The 25,285-nt window shown below is 39.2% G+C and overlaps 1 protein-coding gene across 2 annotated transcripts in view; it reads right to left on the bottom strand.

Annotated features, from left to right (window-relative positions):
* Positions 1 to 22,315, bottom strand: part of MED23 (mediator complex subunit 23) — a 49,439-nt gene extending 27,124 nt beyond the window's left edge. Inside the window, exons 1-12 of one of the 2 annotated variants that reach the window (XM_072141521.1) lie at positions 21,995 to 22,315; positions 20,103 to 20,134; positions 18,177 to 18,264; positions 16,819 to 16,943; positions 15,904 to 16,015; positions 12,766 to 12,864; positions 9,814 to 9,915; positions 8,730 to 8,799; positions 8,350 to 8,462; positions 7,372 to 7,467; positions 6,873 to 6,890; positions 249 to 449 (exon numbers count right to left, since the gene is read on the bottom strand). In XM_072141521.1, the coding sequence (XP_071997622.1) occupies positions 249 to 449; positions 6,873 to 6,890; positions 7,372 to 7,467; positions 8,350 to 8,462; positions 8,730 to 8,799; positions 9,814 to 9,915; positions 12,766 to 12,864; positions 15,904 to 16,015; positions 16,819 to 16,943; positions 18,177 to 18,264; positions 20,103 to 20,134; positions 21,995 to 22,060 (1,122 nt within the window). In that variant the 5' untranslated portion in view covers positions 22,061 to 22,315. The remainder of the gene's footprint in view (positions 1 to 248; positions 450 to 6,872; positions 6,891 to 7,371; positions 7,468 to 8,349; positions 8,463 to 8,729; positions 8,800 to 9,813; positions 9,916 to 12,765; positions 12,865 to 15,903; positions 16,016 to 16,818; positions 16,944 to 18,176; positions 18,265 to 20,102; positions 20,135 to 21,994) is intronic. The other variant, XM_072141523.1, reaches the window with a different exon arrangement.
* Positions 22,316 to 25,285: the final 2,970 nt, after the last annotated feature.

Below are 25,285 nucleotides of genomic sequence, written 5' to 3'. Positions count from 1 at the left end.
AGCTTCCGTGCCCCAGTAAACAAACAGGGGAACAGATCAGACAGACCGCGGCACGGGACATCAGGAGCGTCAGAAGAGGAGCGTACATGTTTTATTTTTGTTTTTTAAAGTCCCTCCCTAATTTAGTGGTATTCTTGGATAACCTCTTTAAAGAAAAGCTCCCAAAGATTATTTGTAAATAATCCCTGTCACATCTTTAGACACTGTCCCATTTCTTAGACATATGAGTTCTTGACAATTGTTCATACCTTTTGGTGAAGAGACAAGACCATATGAGGAAAACTTGCAAATTGGAAGAGCACAAAGAATATCAGCTGGCTTGAAAGATGCTGCCACAACAACTGGCTTGTTCCTCCATCGTCAAACTTCTCCTCTGTCTCAGATCGCTCCATTGCATAGACCACCAGGTCAACCAGCTGGTCCTCTAGCACAGGACACCTTTGCTTGTGCTGAAAAGCAGAAATCAGTATTCCAAAAGTCCAAGGCTCCAAACAGATGCACACAACAAAGTTGGCCAAAGAAGACCAAGAAGCATGGAATGGAGTACACATTAACACCAATGAAAGCTGAAGTGATGACAGAAGGATATATCTGTAATTCAGAAGTATACATTATCCAAGGTCATAAAAGATGATGTGGACACAATTGCTTTTTGAGTAATTAAGTAGCCAATTATCATATTTTAGGTTAATAAAACTTTAGCACTTTAGAACTTTAATTTAGAAAAATAACTCAACCATTTTAGGAGCTCCTGAGACTTTCATTCAGCTTTCCTTTAGTTTGTTACACATAGTAAAAAATAAAAAGCGAAAGACTAGACAAAGAATTGCAGAGTCCATTTCTGCAGGCAAAATCAAATGTATATATTTTTGTAGAAAATATATACAGAGGGTCAAAAGGAGAAAATAGAACAATGAAAGACTACTGCATGTTGAAACATGGATTGCCCATTTCAAGAGGTTATTATGCATTTAAGAGAATATTCACTTTTTTGCCATAAAATGGATAAGAAAAAGGGCTGCCAAGTTAAAAATATGTTTAATCATCATAAACATCCTAAAATGCCCTTTGCCAGCAGAAAAACAAGTAGAGAAATGAAAGACTAGGATCGAATTGGCAAGACGTGACGTGACAAAGAGTAACATGTAGTCTCGTTGGTGAAACAAGTCAGAAATATAGGGCTCTGCAGCCAGTATGGAAGCTCATTATATACTACTTTTCTCCGTAAAAACTCCAAAAGTTACCTATGCCCTTATGAAATGCACTTTTTAAACCCTGCTTACAGATCCATGACCAAGATCCAAAAAGGTTAAATAAAAAAAAATATTAAGTTCATTATTGCTATATATTTTTTGCTATTAAACAGAGACATTACTAAAATGCCAAAATAGGTTTCGCAATGAGTGGTAGGTAGATTCAGTCACTGACATTTTAGAAGTTGTCAGAACTTTAAGAAAGTATTTGGGGGTTTCTGCTTTAGCAGAACCATCACAATCATCATTTATAGGGGACATGTCACCATGCAAATGTAGTCTGATCAACAGGCTGAAGGAGCAGAGTGGATAAAATATATAGTGTGCATTAAAAAAAACCTCAGCATAAAAAAGAAGATGTAGAAGGGTGTGCAAATTGCTGCAATAACCCAAATGATAGAGAGTCAGCCATACATAATATATTTCCTCCATCATAAAACCATACTCTTTTAGATATCAAGATCAGTGAAAAAAAATATATAGACATTTCCTGCTATACCATAAAGTCATAAAATCAGAATATAGCCCCTCTCTCTATGCAGCAGCTCTGGATATTCCAACAACAAGTACACAATTGTATTCAGAAGAAAATATATACAAAGAAGGCTGTAAACACATAGCTTGTCAAAGTATTTCTCTAGCTATTATAGTATTTATTAAAATGTGTCACACTAGCTAGCAGGCTGCCGCGTGCTAAAGAAGTGGTCTAAAAGCTTTCAACATCAATAATGTAATTTAACACTTTCAAAAGTAATTTAAGTGAGGAAAGTCTCCAAATGGTTAAGTCCAACAAAAAAAATTCCACATAGTCCAAATCCAAAGTGTAAACGTGTCTCTTCTCTACAATGTGCCTATCTACCAAAGCAGTGCCACATGTTCACAGGATATGTGTGGTCTTTCAGCCGAGAAGATGAATCTCAATTTCATCAATCTTTGCTTGTGTGGTCACCATTACTGGGATTGTTTTTACTTGTGTTGGTAAAAAAACTAGACCAAACATTAAAACTGTCAACCACTCATAGCAGTAAAGAATAAAGTTGCAAACAAAATGTTAATTTAAGATTAGTGTAGGATTTGACAGAAAAAATGGGTTAATATAATCTGAATAGAAAACTGGAGACTTCCTGTGACTCCTTGGGCAACAAAACATCAACCATGACAAACACTTGTAGAAAAATGCACAACACAACAAAATCAAATGTTATCTAGCATGCAGAAAATAAATAAATAGTGTACAGGGCTTGAAATTAACTAGTCCTGCGCATCCAGGAGGAGTCATATTTTAGAGAGAAAAAGATCTGTTTGTAGTATATCAAAAATACTGGGTGTAAAGAATTGCACAGGTGGCTCCATAAATATTAAATGTACATCCCATTATGGAATAAACTTGTAAAGAGTAGATGGAAATGAACGGTTTGCCAAATACATACAAGCAGACAGACTTATGGCAACGTCAGAAAACAGGAATTGGTTCTGGCCTTTAGCACATGCAGGCATTTAGAATTTGTGAGCGGACTCTACCTTACTACAGCTGTGCTCAAAAGTTAACAAACCTCTACAGAATTGTAGCATTCTTGTCATCCTTTTTTTCAGAGAATATGAATGACGCCACAAAAACGTTTTATTCCATTCAATGTTAGTGGTTGGGTGATACAATTTATTGTCAAAACTAGTGTGTTCTCTTTTTAAATCATAATGACAACCAAAAAAAATGCAAAAGACCCTCTAAAGTTCACATACACTGGTGATATTGGCCTGGTAACATGCAATGTAGTGGAAACAAGTGGGTTTGAATGGCTACTAATGCTTCAGTAACATCCTCATCTGTGACCAGTTTGCCTGTAATCCGTGCGTGTGCATAAAAGCTGAGCAGAAAGACTGTGGCATCTTTCATCCAGCCACTGACATTTCTGGATTGCGAGTCATGGGGAAAGCAAAAGAATTGTCAAGGGACAGGACAAGGTGGTTCAACTGTGTAGAGCAGGAAAATGAGGGACTCTAAAAACCACACCACAGTCATGTAGACCAGCTAAAATTTTGGCCACAACTGGCAGGAAAATTGTTCGGGATTTAAAGAAAAAAACGGTCGAGTCGCCAGAAGAAAGCCATTACTGTGCAAATGCCTACAATACGGCAAGCTGCACAGAGACAAGCCTCAATACTTCTGGAGGAAGGTAACCTGGAGTGATGATCAAAATCAAACTTTTTGGCCACAACCATTTGGAGAGGTGTCAACAAGGCCTATAATGAAAGGAACCCCATACAAGAAAGCACTGGTGGGGGATGTTTGAGCTACAAAAGGCACAGGAATTTTAGGAAAGATGGAAAGAGGAAAGATGAACGAAGCACGTTATTAGCAAATACTGGTAATTAATAAATGGCAAAAGTAAACTTGTTATTCGGGCGAGCTGGACATTTTATGTTGTGATCATCATTTAAAAATATAAAACACAGTAGTTTGATAATAAATGGGTTCACCCAACCACTAACCATTCATATTCTCATGCAGGCCAAAATTCTGCTGGGGTATGCAAGCACGACTGTATATACTAGTCCAGCCCAGTTTCTGAACTAGTGCAAAAAGAATAGGCACCTCAAAGAGGGGAGGCGCATCACAGATTGGACTTTATTAAAGAGTGAACCTAAAGTAAATTTGAAAGACGGAGCTAGTACGTAAGGAATATGCATGGCCATCTTTAAAAGTGGATCTGAAGGTGGACTGTTTAGAGTAGAAGGAGGGATGTGTGTGCATTTTGTCTATTCTGGGCTTTTATTCTTAAGCCCAAGCTCCATAGCCGGTACTCTTAAAGCAAAACCGTCATTAGAAGTTCAGAATTCGTTTAGAAGTTCAGGAAAACTTTGATTCGTCACAAGTCCGAAGTTTACTGTGATTTGTGGGAACAAATTTAAAAAAAAAAAAAAATTATAAATACCCCCCCCCCCTTTATTAGTAAAATGACCGTGAGCACAACGTGTTACATGGGGCAGAGAGGTACCGTGTGAGGGTAGTGTCCCTCACTGTATGGAGGTAGGGATACCAAATTTGTATAGGTTTTATAATGTTTTCATACATTTAGAAAAATTAAAACCTCCTGTACAAATTTTTGTTTTTTTTTTGCCATCTTCTGGTACTAATAACTTTTTAATACTTGGTGTCCTTTTTTGCGGCTTTTTATGACGTTTTTATTGCAATCATTTTAAAAGATTGTACGACCTTTTGATCCTTTTTACTGAATTTTTCATATATTTCAAAATTGCAAAAAAGTGGCATTTTTGACAGTGAAAAACTGTTATTGTATTTTGATAGATCGGGCGATGGCTAATGTGTTTAAGATTTTTACTATTTGTTTTTATATCAGTTCTAGGGAAAGGGGGCCGATTTGAATTTTTAGCTTTTTTCAATAATTTTTTTTTTCAACTTTTTTTTTATTTTTTCTATTTTTCAGACTCCCTAGGGTACTTTAACCTTAGGTTGTCTGATCGATCCTATCATATACTGACATACTACAGCACAATGTGCTGATCGCAGCAAGATGGCGGCACCCATTTTTTGCTAGCACTGACCGCAGGTGTTACCGGTAAGCCTATGCTGCAATATGTAGCAAAGACTTACCGGCTATGGAGAGGGCTCAGCCCGTGAGTCCTCTGCATGCAACCGCACCCGGCATGTGATGTACTGCTATGTCATATGCCGTGATTGGAATCTAATTTTCTCAGAAAATTCTGTGAACCGGATCCATAGAATTTTAATAAATTCGCCCATCTCTACCTATCATGCAAATTATCCCATCCAAAAAAAAACAACCCTTAATTAAAACCTATGATTAAAAACATCCAATTTTAATTTTGCTGTTAAGCTCCTTTTTAGAGAAGAGCAAGTTGTGCAAAAAGCAATGAAACATTGAAGAGCTGGACCTGTGCTTTAAAAAGTTTATAGAAGGTCACATATTCACTTGTAAATGTTAGAGAACATCAAAGGATCATCATGAAATTTTATACAAGCGTTTATACAATGCATGTCTGATCGATAGAACAACTGCCATGGATACAACAGTGGTAGTGAACCTATTTTGTGCACCAAGCTACCATTAGCTGGGCTCAACTTAAAGGAAACCTACCATCAGAAATGTACTTAAGGTAGATCTGATGGTATGTTCTTATTAACCTACAAAACCCAAATCTATCTATAGCTTACTTTAGAAAGCATCATAAAGTTAGCTAAACTTTATCTACCCAATATGTAAATTTTACGGAGGGTCTACTCGAGCAACATTCCGATTTCAGCCAGTAGGAGCAAAGGCTAATCGATGCCCCAGTAGCCTTTGCGATCCCTCCCTACCTACCTACGCAACCTTGTCATGCTCTAAATACTGCCCATCAGAGCTCTGCGCATGTGCAGTAGGTCCAGCATCAGAGCTGATGTGCATGCGAATAACAGTGCTTCCCTACAAATGTGTCTGACCTCAGCAATCTTACAATGTTTTTCAGCCTCCTCACAGCTGCCAAAATACAGAGTAAGGGACTGGGGAGGACATGCAAATATAGATGACTTCGCCCTTCAGTTTATGGTTTTCTACACGGCTGCAGTGATGACATACTACCCCGTAAGACAACAAAACTTTTCATTGCTCAAACGATAGCAATTTTTCTATCACAACCCCTACCACAGCCTGTACTGTGACTCAAGGAGAAAGAAACTTGAACTTTGATTCATGATATCAGAAACCTGAATTATAGTTTGTGTATTGGTATGTGTGAATGCATAACTAATTCGCTGTTGTTCTAGAGACTTCCCGAATCCTTTTGTCTTCTATCCACCATCTTAACACATGAAAGTTATAACTCAATTGTCTGGGGTGTATAAATTGCAGAGCTAAGGTCTCTCAGACCTTGGTCAACAGTGCATACTATTAAGTGCACAAATAATTAGACCAGAACTGAACCAGTAAACAAATAGGACTCTTTACTTTTGCAAATGTAAGATGAGTGATAAAGTAATTTGAGTTTGACAAGTACTTACTAAATAAAGTCACACCATTCAACTCTGTCCTAATCTAAATCTGGTGGACCTGCAGGCGCACTGTCAAGAATGGTGTTGTTGTAGGTGGCTGCCTGTGCATCTGTTCCAGCTCCTAAATCTAAATCATCCTGACAATAGGGAAGTAGTACCATTGCCAAACTCATCATTTGTAATGAAATGACAACGTGGAAGGTATGAATACATGCAGTGAAAGCATCAAATAGTAGGTCCTTTTATCACATGTAAATAACAATACAGATAATGCTGTATATATACAAGCATGCACACACAATCTGCACAATATGGACTATAAAGGAATTTAACCAAAACCTGTATCTACTAGTGTGAATGCATTAACACAGTAAAGCACAACACACTACATCTCAAACATAAGGAGAATGGGAAAATGTAAGTTTTTGGATTGTAGGAAGCACCGAACTGATGGTTGCAGAAGGATGTCTAACTGTATGCATGAAATTGGTATGTTGCAGCTTTGCTAATCTCAAGCCCTGACCACTACAAATGTTTTCTAAGTGGGATCAATGGCTACAAAGCAGCCGGCAGTTAGTCACAATACAAGAAGAAGGTTGTGAACATACCTGAGCAATGTTCAAGGTCTAGAGCATTGGAGGATGGGCAGGACAAGACAGAACAAAAATAAAGGAAGAAAAAAAGAAAAGACAAAACAGTGACTATGAGGCCAGCCTCAAGATGCCCCGAGTCAGAATATACCCACCAATGGCATCAGTAAATGGGAGCAGCCTGTAAGTTTGATTATGGAGGGCTATGACATTTTAGAAGCACTTTTGGAAACAATGTGTGTGCTATGGTGTAGTAACGGCTGGCAAAGGGTTCTCTTGAGACTGGCCTTATAGGGAGGGGAAGCAATGCAAAACAAAAAGTCATTTTTAAAATATCTACTGCACTTTAAAACCCCAAGATAGGAAGTACCAAATAAGAACAGGAGTTTTCAAAGAACTCAAGAAACTAAAAGAAATATAAAAATGGGACTATCACAACTGTTTTGTTCTGTCTGCTATAGCAAAGAAAAATGTAAGGGAAAAGCAATAGCAATGGGGAAAATATTCATGGTAATACCTGCTTGTTGAGACCCAACATGTTGCACACCATATCCCGGGAGTAAGGCTGCTCCAGGACATATCTCAACAGAGCAGTCTGTGGCTCAAATAAATCCTGCAAGAAAAGACAGAATACAGAGTAGAACACAGGGTAAAACAATGTATACACTGTCAAGTGTTACGCCCAACTTCATGAAATAAGCTATGAATGTGGGAATATGTATGAAATAATATAATGATCTACCCACAGTTTATGCAACAAGTGGCTTGGTTATCAATAGAGATGAAAGTCCCTTGGGACAATAATACTACAAGTTCTCAAGTGAACTACTTATTTTTGGGCCATAAATATCAGATCTGGGGGATCCAAGCTATAGGTCATCTATTTTAGCTTGAAGGGTCACATGATTGTGTCAAATAACTGATCTACAAATAGAGACCGCACATGGGTGACACTTGTGTGTCATCTGTGTTGCATTAGTATTTTTCATGTTCACATATACTTCCATGGGCAAGAATTGAACCTCAGTTTTCAACAGCTTGCTGACATACTTGGCAAACCACACTCATGTCCTTGAATCTATGTACATTAATGTGCAATTGAGCAATCAGAGGGGGGGCCTCTTGATAAGGGCAGAAATTGAGGCTTCTATCCCAGATTTCAGTTGTACAACTCCTGATAAATGGGACCCAATGTGCGATTGCATGTATCCTCAGAGATATCATATGCTGGTTTTTCAGCATATGTTAAGCCTCCTGATTCACTAGGAGATAATGGGAACATGGTAGTAGGGTGAGCCATCTTGTTTACTAAATTTACAGAAACAGAGAAACTCACTGTGATAAACTATTCCCATAGCAAAGATGGAAATAATCATTTAGTATTCTGCTCTTTTTATAACTTTTCTTTGAATAAAAAAAAAAAACGCACAGAAGTTAGAATTTAGTATGAATTTCCAGAGCCGTTTTTAATATTTTTTTAATAAAACTTACTCACCTTGTCATAAGGTAAAAGACCTTTCAGCGGAAAGCGCAATGTTAAAGGATCCAACTTCCAAGAGTTACAGATGGCTCCCGAGTTATTCACCACAGGAAGAAGACTGCAGCGGCCTTAAACATGGTGTGACAGACAAATAAAAAACTTTTTCCCCAAAACGTACACAATAGTTACAAAAAAGTGCTAACATTGTATATTATATAATCAAACAAGGGTTATTACTTCTATAGTTGGCTTATATGATTTTTAAATGGGGGAATGAACCAGGTTTCTACAGGATGGATATACTACAAATTCCACTATTTTAGCGCTGTTTGGAAACCTTGCGAGAGCGGTAAGGTTAGTTACATAGGGGTGAATTTTTCTTGTTTTTAACTTACCACAGATAGAGTTAATTCTTGCGGTGGGTCTAAAACTGTCTACAAAGTCTGATACCAAGTTCCCCAACAACTGATTAAGAAAAAAGAAAAAAAAAGGGAAGAATGATATTAATTCCTCATCACATCTGCTCAAATTCATTTATTGGGACGGCAAATCTGCTTGTCCAACTGAAGTTTACTAGATCTATACTACATAAACACAATACAGGTGGTCCCCGACTTACAGATGAACCCTCTGCCCCCTGTGACCTCTGGTGAGGCTCTCTGGGTGTTTTATTTCCATGACGGATTTTCAAAATTTAGTTCTAATTGTCACCGTAACAAAAAAAAAAAAAAAAAAATCTTTGTCTGAAGTTGCATGTAACACGTCTGAATATATCTCAATAAGAACATGGCAGCACTCCAGAATTCAGGTGAAAAATTCTTAACTCCCTTTTATTACCATGTGTCACAGTAACATTTGCTGGAGCCTTTCTCATGCAAAAGACTCCAGCGTGGAAGAGTCACAGTATTACTGTCTGTAACGCATAATCATAAAGGGAGTTAATTTTTTACCTGAATTCTACATTGTTTATGGACATAAATACAGGCGGTCCCCTACTTAAGAACACTCAACTTACATACGACCCCTAGTTACAATCGGACCACTGGTAATTTACTGTACTTTAGTCCTAGGCTACAATAATCAGCTGTAACAGTTATCACAGGTGTCTGTAATGAAGCTATAGTGTTAATATTGATTCTTATGACAACCCAACATTTTTAAAATCCAATTGTCACAGAGACCAAAAAAGTTCTGTCTGGAGTTACAATGATAAAATATACAGTTCCGACTTACATACAAATTCAACTTAAGAACAAAGCTACAGACCCTATCTTGTATGTAACCCGGGGACTGCCTGTACATTGTTTTTTTTTTTAATTTTATTTTAAGTTTGGCCAGGAAAGTACATTACATGATGAAAACTCAATAAGCATGATATGAAGAGTGCTAATATAGAATTATTTCAGACAAACGATTAGACAGTAGTACAGTATGACAAGTAGTAAGTAAATTTTTTTTTTAATGTTCTACAATTCTTACCCAATGTGGAAGTTTTCCCTCTGGATATAGTTTACGGATTTCAGTTACCGAAAAATATGCTGGAAGAAGGCATGCGTTTCTGTCTAATATGTAGGCTACAACCTATAAAATAAAATGTGTTCTGAAATGTATATATACATCTAAAGATTTATCAATACAGTCACATGCAAAGTGAATTGAAATTAAAGAGGACCTGTCACCGTAAAAAAAAAAAAAAAACCCACTAGGAGCTAAGTAAGCAGCTCCAAGCTCTAGCCTCTGATAAAGCTAACAGACACTGCAGCCCCATAGCCAAAGAACGCCGATAGGCCGGTGGTGATTGCCGGGCTTCATGCTGCAGTCACCGCCTCCTCATGAATACGCCGAACCACTGTAAGCTCGATCCAGCGTTCTGAGGCTATGGCACTGCAGTGTCTGCTAGCTTCATCGGGGGTTTCCGATAAAGCTAGCAGTTTAATATGGCTAAAAATGGGGTAGCCCTAGGAGCTGCTTACTGTAATAAGGGTGACAGGTTCTTTTTTAAAGAGGGTTAACAGTCAAAACACAGTTACAGAAGTAGTAACAAAATAGAATAAAACTGTGAGCTAGGGCATTTTCTCATAAGCAACAAACAGTACAATCTGACCGCCACAGGAACTGGAGTAAGGCCTGTGGCAGGTGTGCGAAATACAGACGAGAATAGCCGGAATACAAGCACCAACCACATGGATGGGACATAGTGATATACACTGCGGGACGGGACTCTCTATATACCCTCGAAATCTGTTCAGCTGGAGTGCTCATTTTAGACATAGGTGTAATACTGAAATGTTTATGGTACTTCAACTGGACAGCCAGTGGGTCTTTCATATACAAGTGCATAAAAAACTAAAATGTTAAGGTAATAGAGAAATGTAGTTTCTTTCACTGCATGTCAGCCGTAAACATTTTTAGTTTTAGTATGGCACAAAATCAAGTGGTACGATATAAACGATATATTCCCTTTTCATACAGGTCAAATGCCTGCCCCCCAGTCTGAAGGCCCGGGCGCCCCCCCCCCCCCCCAAATCCGAAGGCCCCTGCCCCAGCATGTAAGTGTTCTTGGTTTACAATTCTTCATCCTGGTGGTTGATGTCTTTTAACCCCTTACCGACAAGTGACGTAGTATAATGTAACATGCTGGGTGCGGGGGCATGGAGAGGGCTCTTTCAGAGGATCGTCGCTCCCCATGACGTCATCGGGGAGCGGCGATCCGTCACCATGGTAGCCTGGGGTCTTCCGAAGACCTGAGGCTACTTTGGCTTCAACCATTCATTACAATGTGCTTTTCAGACCCTAGGGAGTCTGAAAAATAGTAAAAAAATAAATAAATAAATAAATAAATAATAATATATATATATATATTATATATATATATATATATATAATAAAAAACCCTAAAAACTCAAATCACCCCCATTCCCTAGAACTGATATAAATATAAATAAACAGTAAAAATCATAAACACATTAGGTATCGCCGCGTCCGAAAATGCCTGATAAAAATATGATAACGGTTTTTCACTGCGTTTAACCCCGTAATGGAAAATCGTGCCCGAAGTCGAAAATGGCACTTTTTTGCCATTTAAAAAAAAAAATAAAAAAAATCTATAAAAAGTGATCAAAGGGTCCTAATTGTAAACATCATTAAAATCTGCAAAAAACTACACCACCCACAGCTCTGTACACCAAAGTATAAAAAAAAGTTATTAGCGCCAGAAGATGGAAAAATCCCCCCAAATTTTTTGGGTTTTAATTTTTTAAAATCCCCAAATATTTTTTAGGTTTGAATTTTTTTAAATGTATGAAAACATTATAAAACCTATACAAATTTGGTATCCCCGTAATCGTACCGACCCAAAGAATGAAGTAGACATGTCATTTGGGGCATACAGTGAAATCCGTAAAATCCAAGCCCACAAGAATATGGCACAAATGCGTTTATTTAACAATTTCACTGCATTTGTAATTTTTTTCCTGCCTCCCAGTACACGGCATGTAATTTTAAATACCACAATTTTGAAGTGTAATTTGTTAAAAACAGCCATCACACAGCTCTGTACATGGAAAAATAAAAAAGTTACAGATTTTTAAAGGCGAGGAGTGAAAAATGAAAATGCTAAAACGAAAAAGGGCTGTGGCGTTAAGCGATGTTTTTTTTTTTTTTTAAATAAAAAACACACCTCAAGGAACTCCATTTTAATTAATATCTATTAAAAGTAGTGTATTAATTCACACAAATACTCATTATACCTCAGTTTTTTTTTCTTCTATCTGACTTATCTGTCTACGGCACTTTTTTCTGTGATGCTACAGCACAGAGGGGCTACACCCCCTAGAGCCTTTTCAACTCATTAGCATAATTTTACATGATGATTTACAAGGAAGGAAGCCTTGAATAACACATAAGATTACCACAGTCACAGTGCCTGGGTCTATGAATAAGTGCTCCTGGCTTATCATGATGGATAGGTAGATTTCCTTTAACTGTCCAAATACAATGGCCACCTATATACTGTACCTTCTCCCCTCACTGCAAACCCATCTATTGTGGCTTATCACCCTGTCTAACACATTTTATTGTTTGTTTTTTTTGCTCATACTATACATTTATTTTGTTATTGTATACTGTGTGGTATGATAACCTACTTATACATTGTTATCATGATTGTATTCGAACGTATTGCTTTAATAAAACAGGCTTAAATAAAATGGATTTAAGGAAAGAAAATGATGAGGAGTGAAGATATTATCACTTGTGTATTTTCACATGTTTAATGTCCTAGTGGTTCAAGATCATGGTGACCTATATCTCAATATATGGGTGGCAATGTTATGAAATGGCTTTACATAAACTGATACGAATTATCTTGACTATAAACCAATGCAGATACAGATTATCTATATGAAAATTTATGACATTTATGAAGATTACCTGTCTTGCTGCTAAAAGCTGCTGCACAACAGCAGAGCTCACAGTGTTCGGGATAGTATGAATTTTCTCCACTATTACTTTCAGTAAATCTCTTACTCCCTGATAAAATATATAATAAGAAAAAGTTATCTCCCAGTAATGAAAAAAAACAAAACAAAATCACAGCATTAAATTGTTTTGAAACATTAAACAAATTTGATGTAAATTAAATCAATATTACCAAAAAGTGTATACAAAAATAAAACTTACATCAGTTTATATTTTTACCTACACATTGTATTCTATACCTGGGACGAGACACAGGTGCTGCTCACCCCTCCCCTCTGCATAAGGACGCGTGTACCCGGTCGTACGTACAGGAAAAGATAACAAACACTCTACTTTTTACCTACCGATGGTACGGTGACACGTGTGTGCTCGCAGTACCATGGTTGGGTGTCAAAGGCGTCTACGGGAACGGTTATCTGGCTGCAAATGGTGCAGCCGGATATTCGTTCATGTGTATGAAACCTTAATTGTATAAACTAGGTTGAGTAAGAATTCTGCTGCGATAAAACCAGACAGTCTATATTCTGCGTTCTTTGTATTTTCTAGCATTTCCCCTAACTGTAGAAGTTTCAATTCTCCCAGAGATGGTGACTGCTGGTTAACTGAGCAGTTCTTACATCAATTTCTAAACCATGCCTTTTTTAGCAAAGTTGTCAAAAGGACTCAACAAAACAAACAATTGAGTGCTGGGTAACTTTTTGCTTTAGTTGCAAAACATTCGGCAATAATTAATACTCTTGTGCTTAGGTACAGTATACACTGGAGTATAAGCTGACCTGAATAGAAGTGTAGGTTCCGAATTTTACCACAAAAAAAACGGAGAAAACCTATTGACTCATATTGTATATGCAACCAACCGGCACACACTCCCTGGCTGCTGACATAAGAGCCTGTGTGCTGCAACATCGCATGGACCTGCTGCTGTTGAAGGGAAGATGAGAAGATTTGTTGGGGGCGTCAGAAAAGGGAATACGGTAATTAAAAAAAATTAAAAAAACACCAGAAACCAGTTAAACAGAAGAATAAAATTCTAATTGATAAGCGTCTCCCAAGGCCTTTATTATTACTTAAATCAGCTCCTGTAATACATTGACCTAAGTGGTGCTAGGTGACAAACGGTCAACATAGACCACAAATGTGCTGGATCTGAGATCTCTTTAACCTTGCTAGTTCTGAAAAAAACTGCATGCCAGCCTAACACTTGGCATAGCTACTACTATAAATATGAATACAATGTTTTATAGTTTCACCTCTTTTTAAGGCGTACTATTAGGCAATAGATGAAGTTAGGAATGGTGTAGCAGTTTGGCAACCATAATCCCTTAATGATCAGGCCCTTTTTCACTTTAGTATTTTCATTTTTCGCTCCCCACTTTCAAAAATGTTTTCGTTTTTTCAACGAGGGCTTGTTTTCTGCGTAACAAATTGCACTTCACAGTGATGGCATTTTATATTCCATGCAGCACCAAATGACATGTCTACTTTATTCTTTGGGTTGGTACAATCGGGGGGGGGGGGGGGGGGGAATGAACAAATTTATATGGGTTTATATGGGTTTTCATTAATTTACAAAAATTAAAACCTCCTGTACACAAAAAAATTCTTTATTTTGCCACCTTCTGGCACTAATAACTTTTTCATTCTTAGGTGTACGGAGCTGTGTATGGTGTAATTTTTAGCGACTCGGATGACGTTCTCAATGCTACTTTTTGATAATTTTTTATAGAATTATTTTATATTTTTGACATTTTTTTGGGGCGCTATTTTACATTACAGGGTTAAACACCAGGAAAAAAAAAGTTATTACATTTTCATTTTGGGGCACGGCGAACAAAAAAAAAAAACAAAAAAAAAAACAAGTTTTTGATTTGAACTGTTTATTTATATTTATTTCAGTTCTAGGGAAAGGGGGGTGATTTCAATTTTCAATTTTTTTTTGTTTTTTTTCTGTTTTTCAGCCCCACTAGGTAACTTTAACCCTCGGTTATCTGATTAATACTTCCATACACTGCCATACTACAGTATGGCAGTACATGTGGTTTTACACAGCATTTACTACAAATGTGCAGATCGCACATAGTAACAAAGGAGTTAAAATCAGACAGCCTCAGGTCTCTGTTTGGTAACCGGTCCTCACACCCCACCGGGTGGCGTTTACAGGGTTAAGCGCCTGCACTGACCGCGGGTGTTATCGGTGGGTGTTTGCTGCAGTATGCAAAAGCCCACCTTGTATGGAGAGGGCTCAACCCTCTCCATTCACGGGACCCGCCCGCTCACCAGTAGACACCTGGCTGCATGCGTGATCATACTTTCATTGCTCAGCCGTATGGGTACCGATGTGGCTGTGCAAGGAAAGAAGGATGACAAGACTAACAGGTGGGAAGAGGGGGAATATTGAGAGTAGGATAAGATTATCCGCTCATGTGAGTGCGTCACAATTCAGAGTGTGTCCCAAGATTCCATGCACTATGCTGTGGCTGTAAATGACCTACAGGGATTTTGAGACTTTGGGAGACCCTTATCAGGATTTGCAGGTCAGTATTTTGACATAAAAACTGTGAAACAATCGCAATTACTAATGAACCACCAGTAATGGCAATTATTTCCTTCTTCATGTCATCTCCACACCAAGTGGGTGTTGAGGGTTCTAAAGAAAGGCACGGCCAGTAAGGGATTGGGCCTCAATATTCAATAAGGCCCGTGCACAGTTAGGCTTGAAAGTTTGCAGGCTAAAATTATCTGCCGATGGAGCTGCCTGCCAGGTACATCAGGTGGTCGGAGGGATGGTGACTTCATAATACGCATATCCCCCTTTGTCTCTCTGGCTTTACTTTGAATTCCTTACACAGAAAAACATGCATAAAATGGGTGATTTATCAGAAGTGTCTGCCCATAGCAACCAATCTGAGCTCAGCTTTCATTTAATAGACAGCGGTCTGTGGGAAAAAGAAAGTTGGGCTCTGATAGCCATGGAATTAGAACAGTTCTGCTCTCACACACTTCTGATAAATCTCTCCCAAGTTTTCAGATTACAAAACATAAACTTTGTATTAAAACATTAACAAATTAAAAGAAAAAGTTTATTTATACCTTATAATCAACACCACCAATAATTTTCAAGACAAGCTTAAATGTTAACACCCATAGCTGTGTTCTTTCCCATTCCAAAGCATCAGAGTTAACCAAGGCTTCACAAACCATTCTGAAAAAAAAAAAAAAAAAAAAAAAAAGCAGGAACATGATGTAAATAAAACATATATCTATAACATGCTAGAGGAAGTTAATTAAAAGCAAAACATTCACCATGTATATGAATAGTTATGAGCAGGTAACAGTGTAGATATAGTGTAAGAGGAGCTATGAGGAGCTATGAAAATGTTCTGGTTAAACAACTTTATAAAATAAAAAAAAACATAAAATAAGCTGGATTTGTGCTACTCCAAAGCAATGAGCACTTAGTGGTGAACTTGCCCATTTCACTATTTAGCAATGCCAATGGGCATTGATGGCTGATTGCATAACTGATTTTATATGTGCATTTTTATATACACAAATGTGATTATGCTACATTATTATTTTAAATACAGGCTATGTTATGTGTTTATATTATCCTCCATAGAAAACAAATATTGGAGAGGCGAAGGAAGAGATAGAGAACTGCATGAGTCTGAATCAGAATCAGGACCTGTTTTCCTAATGAAATTTTCAGACTCCTTCACAAAATCTTAACATTGGATCTGAATTCCCTCTTAGAGCAACTAAAAAAAACTGGTGTTGAGCTCCAGTCAGATATTTATTGTCTATTGAGCTTTATGTACATGCTTAGTTGTGAACCTCTTCCGCTATAGATCAGAGGAAAACTCATTTAAACTGATAGAGTGACCAGGAAACCTAGGCTGTCGAGTCAGAGGTAATTTTGGTGGAGTGGAAGCTTGAGGAGTTGAGTTTACTGGTTATTCAACAACTAAAAGTTCCATAAAACTGCTCATTAAATCAGTAACAAACCTTGGAGGAAGGACAGAGGTTTCTACAGCCATAGCCAGACAGTCATACAAGAAGGAAATTCTTTTTGGACTATGCTGCCCATGAATGAACCTTACAATCCACTGGACGCACTGATCATGAGATTCCTGAAATGTTGAAATACATTAATAATATCTATGTAATAAAATCTAAATTTTGAAAAGATAAATGGTCACAAAGAACAAGTCTACAAACATCATTCAAGTAGAAACAATCTTTAATGTTTAGATTGATATTAATTTATAAGGATAAGGACTTATAAGGATTCCAATTTTATGCAACTGCAATGCTCACTTGGGAAAAGGGCCTGTGATACAGCCCCATAAGGTAAATGGCATGCGTTCAATGGGCGATGAACACAGTGGGGCAGATTTATCAAGCGATCTAAAAGTCAGAATATTTCCAGTTGCCCATGTCAACCAATCACAGCTCAGCTTTCATTTCACCAGTGCTCATGAATATTTTAAAGGGGAGCTGTGATTGGTTGCCATGGGCAACTGGAAATATTCTGACTTTCAGACACTTGATAAATCTGCCCCAGTGTCTCACTTCTGAGCTTTCTATGGAGAGGGGAAGGGTGAGGGGCAATCACCCACTCTCTCCCTCCTCCAACCGGCCATGTACAAGGGGCCTTTGGCACACAATATAAAACAATGTTAAAAACTTTGTTCACAAATATAGAGCTGTCAAATTAATAAAGTCACCTGTATTGTGCAAAAAGTACCAAAAGAAAAGGAGACCTCAATAATTTAAGTCACGTTTCAAATCTTTAGGAAAGTCCCCTTGACTGGGCCTGAACTTAAAGGAAATCTGTCATTTGATTTAATGCATTATGAAGCAAACATACCTTGAGAATGCTGTAGCTACACTGATGCAGGCACATTTATTGTTTAATCCCTGAGCAGAGTGGTTTTAAAACCACTAAACAAAAATATATTATTCAGGACCTTGGGAAAGCTGGATTCCTTCAGCTTGCCGTTGATAAATACATTCCAAGAAACTTTCTGAACTGTCTAGAGTAGACATTACTAGTCAACCTGATTTGGATCACTCATACACAGCAGCTGGGAGATGGTGCAGCAATTGATTACATTATTCTCTTTAACAGTGCATACTTACTGTAAGGAGAAAAGTTGAGGCCCAGCACAGAAGCGAGAGAGCTTCATTATCATAAAACTTTATAGTTGTTTTTTGAGCAAAACCACTCAGCTCAGGGATAAAATATGATATTTGCCTGCATCAGTGTAGCTACACCATTCTCAAGGTAAGTTTTGTTCAGAATGCATGAAATCAAATGGCAGATTTGCTTTAAAAAAAAAAAAAAAAGGAGAACATCATACCTGAGGGAGATCACTCCAGAACTGTCTGAAAGCACCAAGGCAGCTGATAAGTTTTGTCTTTTCATCTTCTGGTGTGTCCATAAACATACTGCAAAATAGACTACAAAGAGTTAGGGCCAGTTCACATCATGTCATCTGTTTTTTGCATCAGCTAAGGTGAGCCAAAACCAGGAGCGGCGGAACACACAGAACACGTGCAAGTCTTTCCATTTTACTATACCTTTCTGTAGTGTCCTCAACTGGCTTAGCCTCATAATAACTGATGCTAATAAATTAAAGACATAATTGAGCGTCAGAGATTCACACAACATACACCTTTTAGTTTTGCAGTCTACATTAACCCCTTCCCGACCCAGCCCTTTTACGATTTTGCATTTCATTTTTCACTCGCTTCAAAAATCTATAACTTTTTTATTTTTTCCCATGTACACAGCTGCGTTATGGCTTGTTATCTGCATAACAAATTACACTTCAAAATGTTGGTATTTAATAATCCATGCCGTGTACTGTGAAGCGGGAAAAAAATTCTAAATGCAGTGAAATTGTTAAGAAAAAAAAAAAACATTTGTGCCGTATTCTTGTGGGCTTGGATTTCACTGTAAGCCCCACATGACAGGTCTACTTTATTCTTTGGGTTGGTACAATTACGGAGATACCAAATTTGTATAGGTTTTATAATGTTTTCATACATTTAAAAAAATGAAAACCTCCTGTACAAAATGTTTTTTTGGGGGATTTTGCCATCTTCTGGCGCTATTAACTTTTTATACGTTGGTATACAGAGCTTTGAGAGGTGTCATTTTTTTGCAGCTTTTTTTTAAATGGCAAAAAAGTGCCATTTTCGACTTTGGGCGCCATTTTCCGCTATGACGTTAAACGCAGTGAAAAACTGTTATTATATTGTGATAGACTGAGCATTTTCGGACGCGTCGATACCTAAAGTGTTTATGATTTTTACTGTTTATTTATATCAGTTCTAGGGAAAGGGGGCCGATTTGAGTTTTTATGGTTTTTTATTATAATTTTTTTTTTTACTTTTTTTATTTTTACTATTTCTCAGACTCCCTAGGGTACTTTAACCCTAGGTTGTCTGTACGATCCTATCATATACTGCCATACTACAGTATGGCACAGCTGTTAGCACATTGTAATGAATGGGTTAACATGAAGCAGCCTCGGGTCTTCGGAAGACCCAAGGCTGTCATGGCAACGGATCGACGCTCCCTGATGACGTCACTGGAAGCGACAATCCTTTTTGAAGCTGCCGGCGGCGATCAGAGGCAAAACACCCGCAATCGGTGCTGATCAGTTGGACACACCTTCTCATTCTAAGTCATTTTCATGACTATAAAAATTGTAGAATCTAACTGAAAGTCCCCTGAAAAGGTTTTCACATTACAGGTGTGCCCCACGTTTAATAAGTGGGATTTCTTGTCTTATAAATGAGTTTGGGACCATCAGGGTGCTGTCACACGTCGCGTTTACTGCATGCGTCTAAAAACGCATTGCTACAGCTGAAGGGATATTTCCCTAATTAAACAGCTGTTAACGCTTGCGTTTACAAAACGCAAGCGGTAACGCATGCGTTAACATCGCGGTTAACGCATGCGGTTGTTAACGCATTGTTAACGCATGTGTTAACCGCGATGTTAACGCATGCGTTTTGTTGTATAATTTTTTGTATAATTCCACATATGTCAATTCATAGTTTGATGCATTCAGTGTGAATTATTATAGTCATGAAAATAAAGAAAACTCTGTGAACGAGCAGGTGTGCCCAAAGTTTTGATCTGTACAGTAAATTAAAATTAACCTGGCCGTGAAAGGGTCAATAGTAAAAGATCAGCCTTGTTTTTCACAGCCTGGAAATCCCTTTAAGGATAGCTTCTAAAGATGAAATTTGTATAAATAAGACAAGAGACTCACCCAGCAAAGGCCTCTTCAATGACCTCTGTCTTCTGCATAAGGAAACATAAGGATGAAATTATTCTACATATTTATGTCCACACATTATGAAGAACTAGAACACGTCAATTGTATGGTACAATCCTGCTAATCTATGCAATATTACTATTGATATTCCTCATATATACAACAAGTGGAAAAGCAGCAAGAACAATAGGGCACAACCTCAACTTTACAGGTCAATTACATGATGTTCATTTGTCACATGGCCTATGCTCAGATGGGATCCATTTAAGTAATGGTGGCTGTACTCTGTATGACTTAGTAAGAAGTGAAGAGACCCCAGGTTATGAACAGACTATTAAACTGTAGGTTGTATGTACTTTGGCAATAATAAAATGGGATAAATGCTAGTCAATCTTCTACGTATGCCATAAACTAGAAATGTCACACACTTCTGTGATTGCTTAGAGTTCAAAGCTTAAGTTATTCAGATATACAATGTGTAATCTATGAAACAAGTAGATTTTACTTCAAAAGATTCTCTTTTTATACATAGAGCGCCTGCCATGTGACCACTGACATGGGCACTAAATATTTGTGCTATACATATAGGCCAGATTGCATCAGACACTTACCTCAGCAATATAACTCATCGCTATGTAACTATATATCGCTAGGACCCTGGCACCCAAAGAGTTAATCTCACATACGGATCTCCTACTTGCATTCATAGCATAATAGTAGAAGCAGGCAGAGGCAGCTACGCTACTTATAGGCTTCCTAATGGGATTTTGAAGATAATTGGGACGTGAAAAGTGTAACGTGCCCAAGTCGTTTAACAGGATCTGACACATTGCCTGAGACCTTTTAGTAGATAATTATATTCTGTATAGAATAGTATAACTATTAAGTGTCATTGTGTCTTAGAATTGTTTATTGTGCCATTCCCAGTTGGTGGCATGTCCTTACAGTTCAGTCTGCAAGGTCAGCCAGGATTGAGGAGGAAAATTATAAATTTGTGTCCACATGAGTGGACCTGATGTTTAGGTTTGCCCACCTGACCCGGACATAATACCACATTGGCAGCCGAACAGCCAATCTGGAAATGTCAGGCCAAATAGCCGAACCCACCTAATTGTGATCATAACTGTGCGGAAAGAGAGATCAGCAGCATTTCCAATACACTGCAGGTGAACATGGCTTCATTCAATAGCTGTGCACTGAACTGCTGTTTTGCACCATTTAAAAATAAAAAGTCCTTTCAACTACCGTGGAGGTTATTAGCGTCTATAGGGGCGTCAGATACCACTGTAAGACCTCCATCCCTGGCCACCACAGATCATGTACAGTGGGGGGGTTTACTCAGTAAAGTTAGGACAGATGCATAACTAGGAGGACACCATGAATATTGGGAGAAGCAAATTACGGGCAGCTGACAATGATAACTCCATCTCCTGCTTTCAGGGGGGAAGAGACTGCCTTCTGTTGTAAGGATACAACAGGAATCCTCCAAACATATCCCTACAACAGAAGGCATCAAAATTGAAATAAATGTAGCCTTAGTCTTGAGTATATTCAGATGTTATGCGGTGTATATTTGTGCTTTTATATTCATTGGGTGCATGTAGGTTCCAAACTACCTTCCAATCCAATAAGTCACAGATCCCACCAAATGTATGAAACATCCACCGCTACTACGGTAAAATGAGAAACCACAACAGAAACCAGATGACGTCTGTCACATCATGTATCCAGAACAATATTCTGCTCTTATGGCTGAACCTGCAATGCAATAGTCTGCTGCATTTGGTAGAGCACTAAGTAATCAGTGCTCTGATTACTACGTCATCTTCCTGTAACAACAGCTTGTAACATAGAATTCAGGGAAACAATAACTCCCCCACACTTACCACCACCTCCTCAAAGATGTTCTGCAGCTGGGACTCCATGTGCACGGAGCCCGGAGGCGCTACCATTGAATCCAGACTGACGGACGTAAGGACAACGTCCTCAGCACATACTGCGCCTGCTTCTCCGTTATATCTAAATATCACACACTACCTTACAAGCGGCTGCTATTATGGTACATTACACAGTGTATTAATACACAGTCTGTTTCTAGCTTTTGTCTCCGGGTTAGAGAGCGCATCCTATAATTCACTCCGTCAAGAAACTGGGAACTTCCGGCCTATTCGGTTCCCAGAGGCAATGGAGGAAAGCTAGGTCGTGCGCATGCGCGGCAGCAGCTGGCGGTGTGGAGGCGAGAGCTGAGCAGTGTTCTATTAGGAAGCCATGAGAGGAGGGATGGGCGGTGGCTGCATGAGGAAAGCAATGTCATGGGAAGTTCTCTGGGCTTATATTAGACTGAACTTCTTACAGTATTCTCTAACTTCTCACAAGCTGGAAATAAAATTGACTAGGGGAGACAGACTAACATTATCTACCAGCTATACATTGTTGGGGTGCAATCTAGATTTTTGTGTCAAGAAATCCTCACAGTGGAATTTACTAACATGTCATATGTTCAGAGGGGAATCCAGGGAAATATCGCTCCGAAAACATACGTCAGGAGTAGCGTAAGAGTCTTCTGGTGGCTGTAAGGCTGGATTCACATCTGGTTCTGTCCATTCTTCGTAAGAGGAGGATTCCCAACATGTCCTTACAACGGAGAGCACAGACATGTCCTACAGTGACCCTTACAGTGGAATATGCTGCCTGGTGCCTCCACCTGAAAGCAGGAGTGAACATAGGCATAGCCGATGTTAGGTTATTTCTCCAGTGATGTCACTAATATGGACAATGATGTCACTGTAGTCCTTGCAGAGCATGTATGGCTTTTAAAGGTATCTGCACTTGTTGCAGAAATCCCACAGCCATTCCTAATCCAGCCGAAATAGTTTGAGTTCTGATTTGTATAATGCAGTGATTTTGGCGCCCCAGTATCCACAGGAATAACTGACGTATGTAGGACCACATGGAAACGGAAATCCATTGGTGGGCAAAAAGAAGGTCGAAGATTCAGCTCAATGAAAACTAGCTGAATCTTTATATAAAAGTTTTATTTTTATTATTATCATCAGACCTCCCAACCATCCTGGATTCGGCGGGACAGCCCCAGTTTTTGGGCTCTGCCCTGCCGTCATAGGCGGCTGGGAGAATGTCATGGGCTGCCCCATTGTCCCTCTGAAGCATCGGAACCAGGAGGAGGCATGTGAGGTGGTATCTCCAACCCTCAACTGGCCCCGCCCTCTCAGTCGGAGCCCGGGAGAAGAAGTGACTGCAGTGGGGGAACAAGGTAAGGTGAAACAGGGTTTCTTTGTTTAATACCAGGGGACAGGGGACCACAGAAAGAGGAGGATAGAGGGCAGGGGAGGCTACCGGAGCAGGCTGGGGGACATGAGGCTGGAGGACAAGAGGAGGAGGCTGGATGACGGGAGCTTGAGGACTGGTCAATCTGGAAGCTACATGAGGAGGCTGCTGGAGGACAGAAGGAGGCTGGGGGACAGGAGAAGGATATAGGACAGGGTGGCTGGAGGAGGAAGACTACTACAATGCAATACATTGTTATTTCATTCAGCTGCTGCATTATACTGCACCTGAGTTGGCTACATTGTGATATCTACACTTGCTAAGACTAAGAACACTAAAGAGTGCCAGAGTGCATTGTCTGCTGTATGCCAAATCAGATCTTATGTTCAGTTTCAACTTGATTAAAGAATAATTGTTTTGACATAGAGCTGGGTCATGCACTTTTCTTCTGTTGAATTGACTTTGGACTATAATGCTACTGTATTATGAAGGCCTGCAACAGTATCCTACATAAGATCCACTTCCTTTCCAATATTGTAGGAACAGTTTGGCTGTTTTGAAGGCTTTTTGTTCCCCAGATGACTATGCCCAAATGCAAAGCAATGTTAAAGGGGAGCTATCAAGAACAGGCACAATAAACCTCCCAGCTAAAATCTGCCTCCTGCAACCCTTCAAATCGCTACCCAAACTTTTTCAGCCTTTTTTACGTTGCATTCGGCCACTGGTTTGTTACACTGGGTACATTGCAATATGTGTGAAATAGGGAGAAGATCTGCAGTTTTCCACACAGTTCTCACTGCTAAATTCACCATGCAAATGAGAGGAACAGCATTCTGGTAAGGACAGGAAGAGGACTTTTTCTGCTCAGGCCAAGATTTGTAGAGACACAGAGCTGTCAATCAAAAGAAAGAGGTGGGGTTCACTGGCAGCCTGGAGAAAACATGACTCAGTGGCAGATCATTTTAGGACTTATAACCCTTTAACAACAGGTATTACTGGCGTGCAAGATAAAATTCTGGTGAGAGGTCTTTTTTTAATTATGGTAGGGTGAATTGGTTGTGGAAGAACTTGACAGGTCCCCAAAGACCTTAAAGGGAACCTTTCATCAGAAATTGGCCTAATAAACCACTACCAGTATGTTGCAGTTAAACAGCTTCTCCATCAGGGGTCAGGAACCTTTTTGGCTGAGAGAGCCATGAACACCACATATTTTAAAATGTAATTCTGTGAGATCCATACAATATGCACAAGCCCCCCAGTAGATAGGTAGCCATGGCACATACCTCCTAGTAGATAGGTAGCCCCAGTACATGCCTTCAGTAGGTAGGTAGCCACAGCACATGCCCCCCAATAGATAGGTAGCCCCAGTACATGCCCCCAGTAGATATGTATCCCCAGCACATGCGCCTAGTACACATGTAGCCACAGCACATGCCCCCAAATAGACAGGTAGCCCCAGCACATGCCCCTAAATAGATAGACAGCCCCAGCACATGCCCCTAAATAGATAAGTAGCCACAGCACATGCCCCCCAGTATATAGGTAACCATGGCACATGCCCCCCTGTAGATAGGTAGCACCATCACATGCCTACTAGTAAATAGGTAGCCAAAGCACATTCCCCACCAGTAGATAGGTAGTTAGAACACATTCCCCCAGTAGATAATTAGCCCCAGCACATGCCCCAGTAGAAAGGTCGCCCAGGCACATGCCCTCAGTAGATAGGTATCCACAGCACATGGCCTCTCAGTAGGTAGCCACAGAACATGCTCCCCAATAGATAGGTAGCTACGGGGCATGATGCTGCAACCAGGGGAGACACAGCAGGAGAGCGGAAGTGTATTGGGGTAGCACAAACAAAGAAAGTCTCTATGTAAGGCACCAACTTGAAG

The sequence above is a fragment of the Engystomops pustulosus genome, chromosome 3 (assembly GCF_040894005.1).
Source record: "Engystomops pustulosus chromosome 3, aEngPut4.maternal, whole genome shotgun sequence".
In the NCBI taxonomy this organism is placed as follows: domain Eukaryota; kingdom Metazoa; phylum Chordata; class Amphibia; order Anura; family Leptodactylidae; genus Engystomops; species Engystomops pustulosus.
This window is presented reverse-complemented; position numbering and strand designations above follow the sequence as displayed.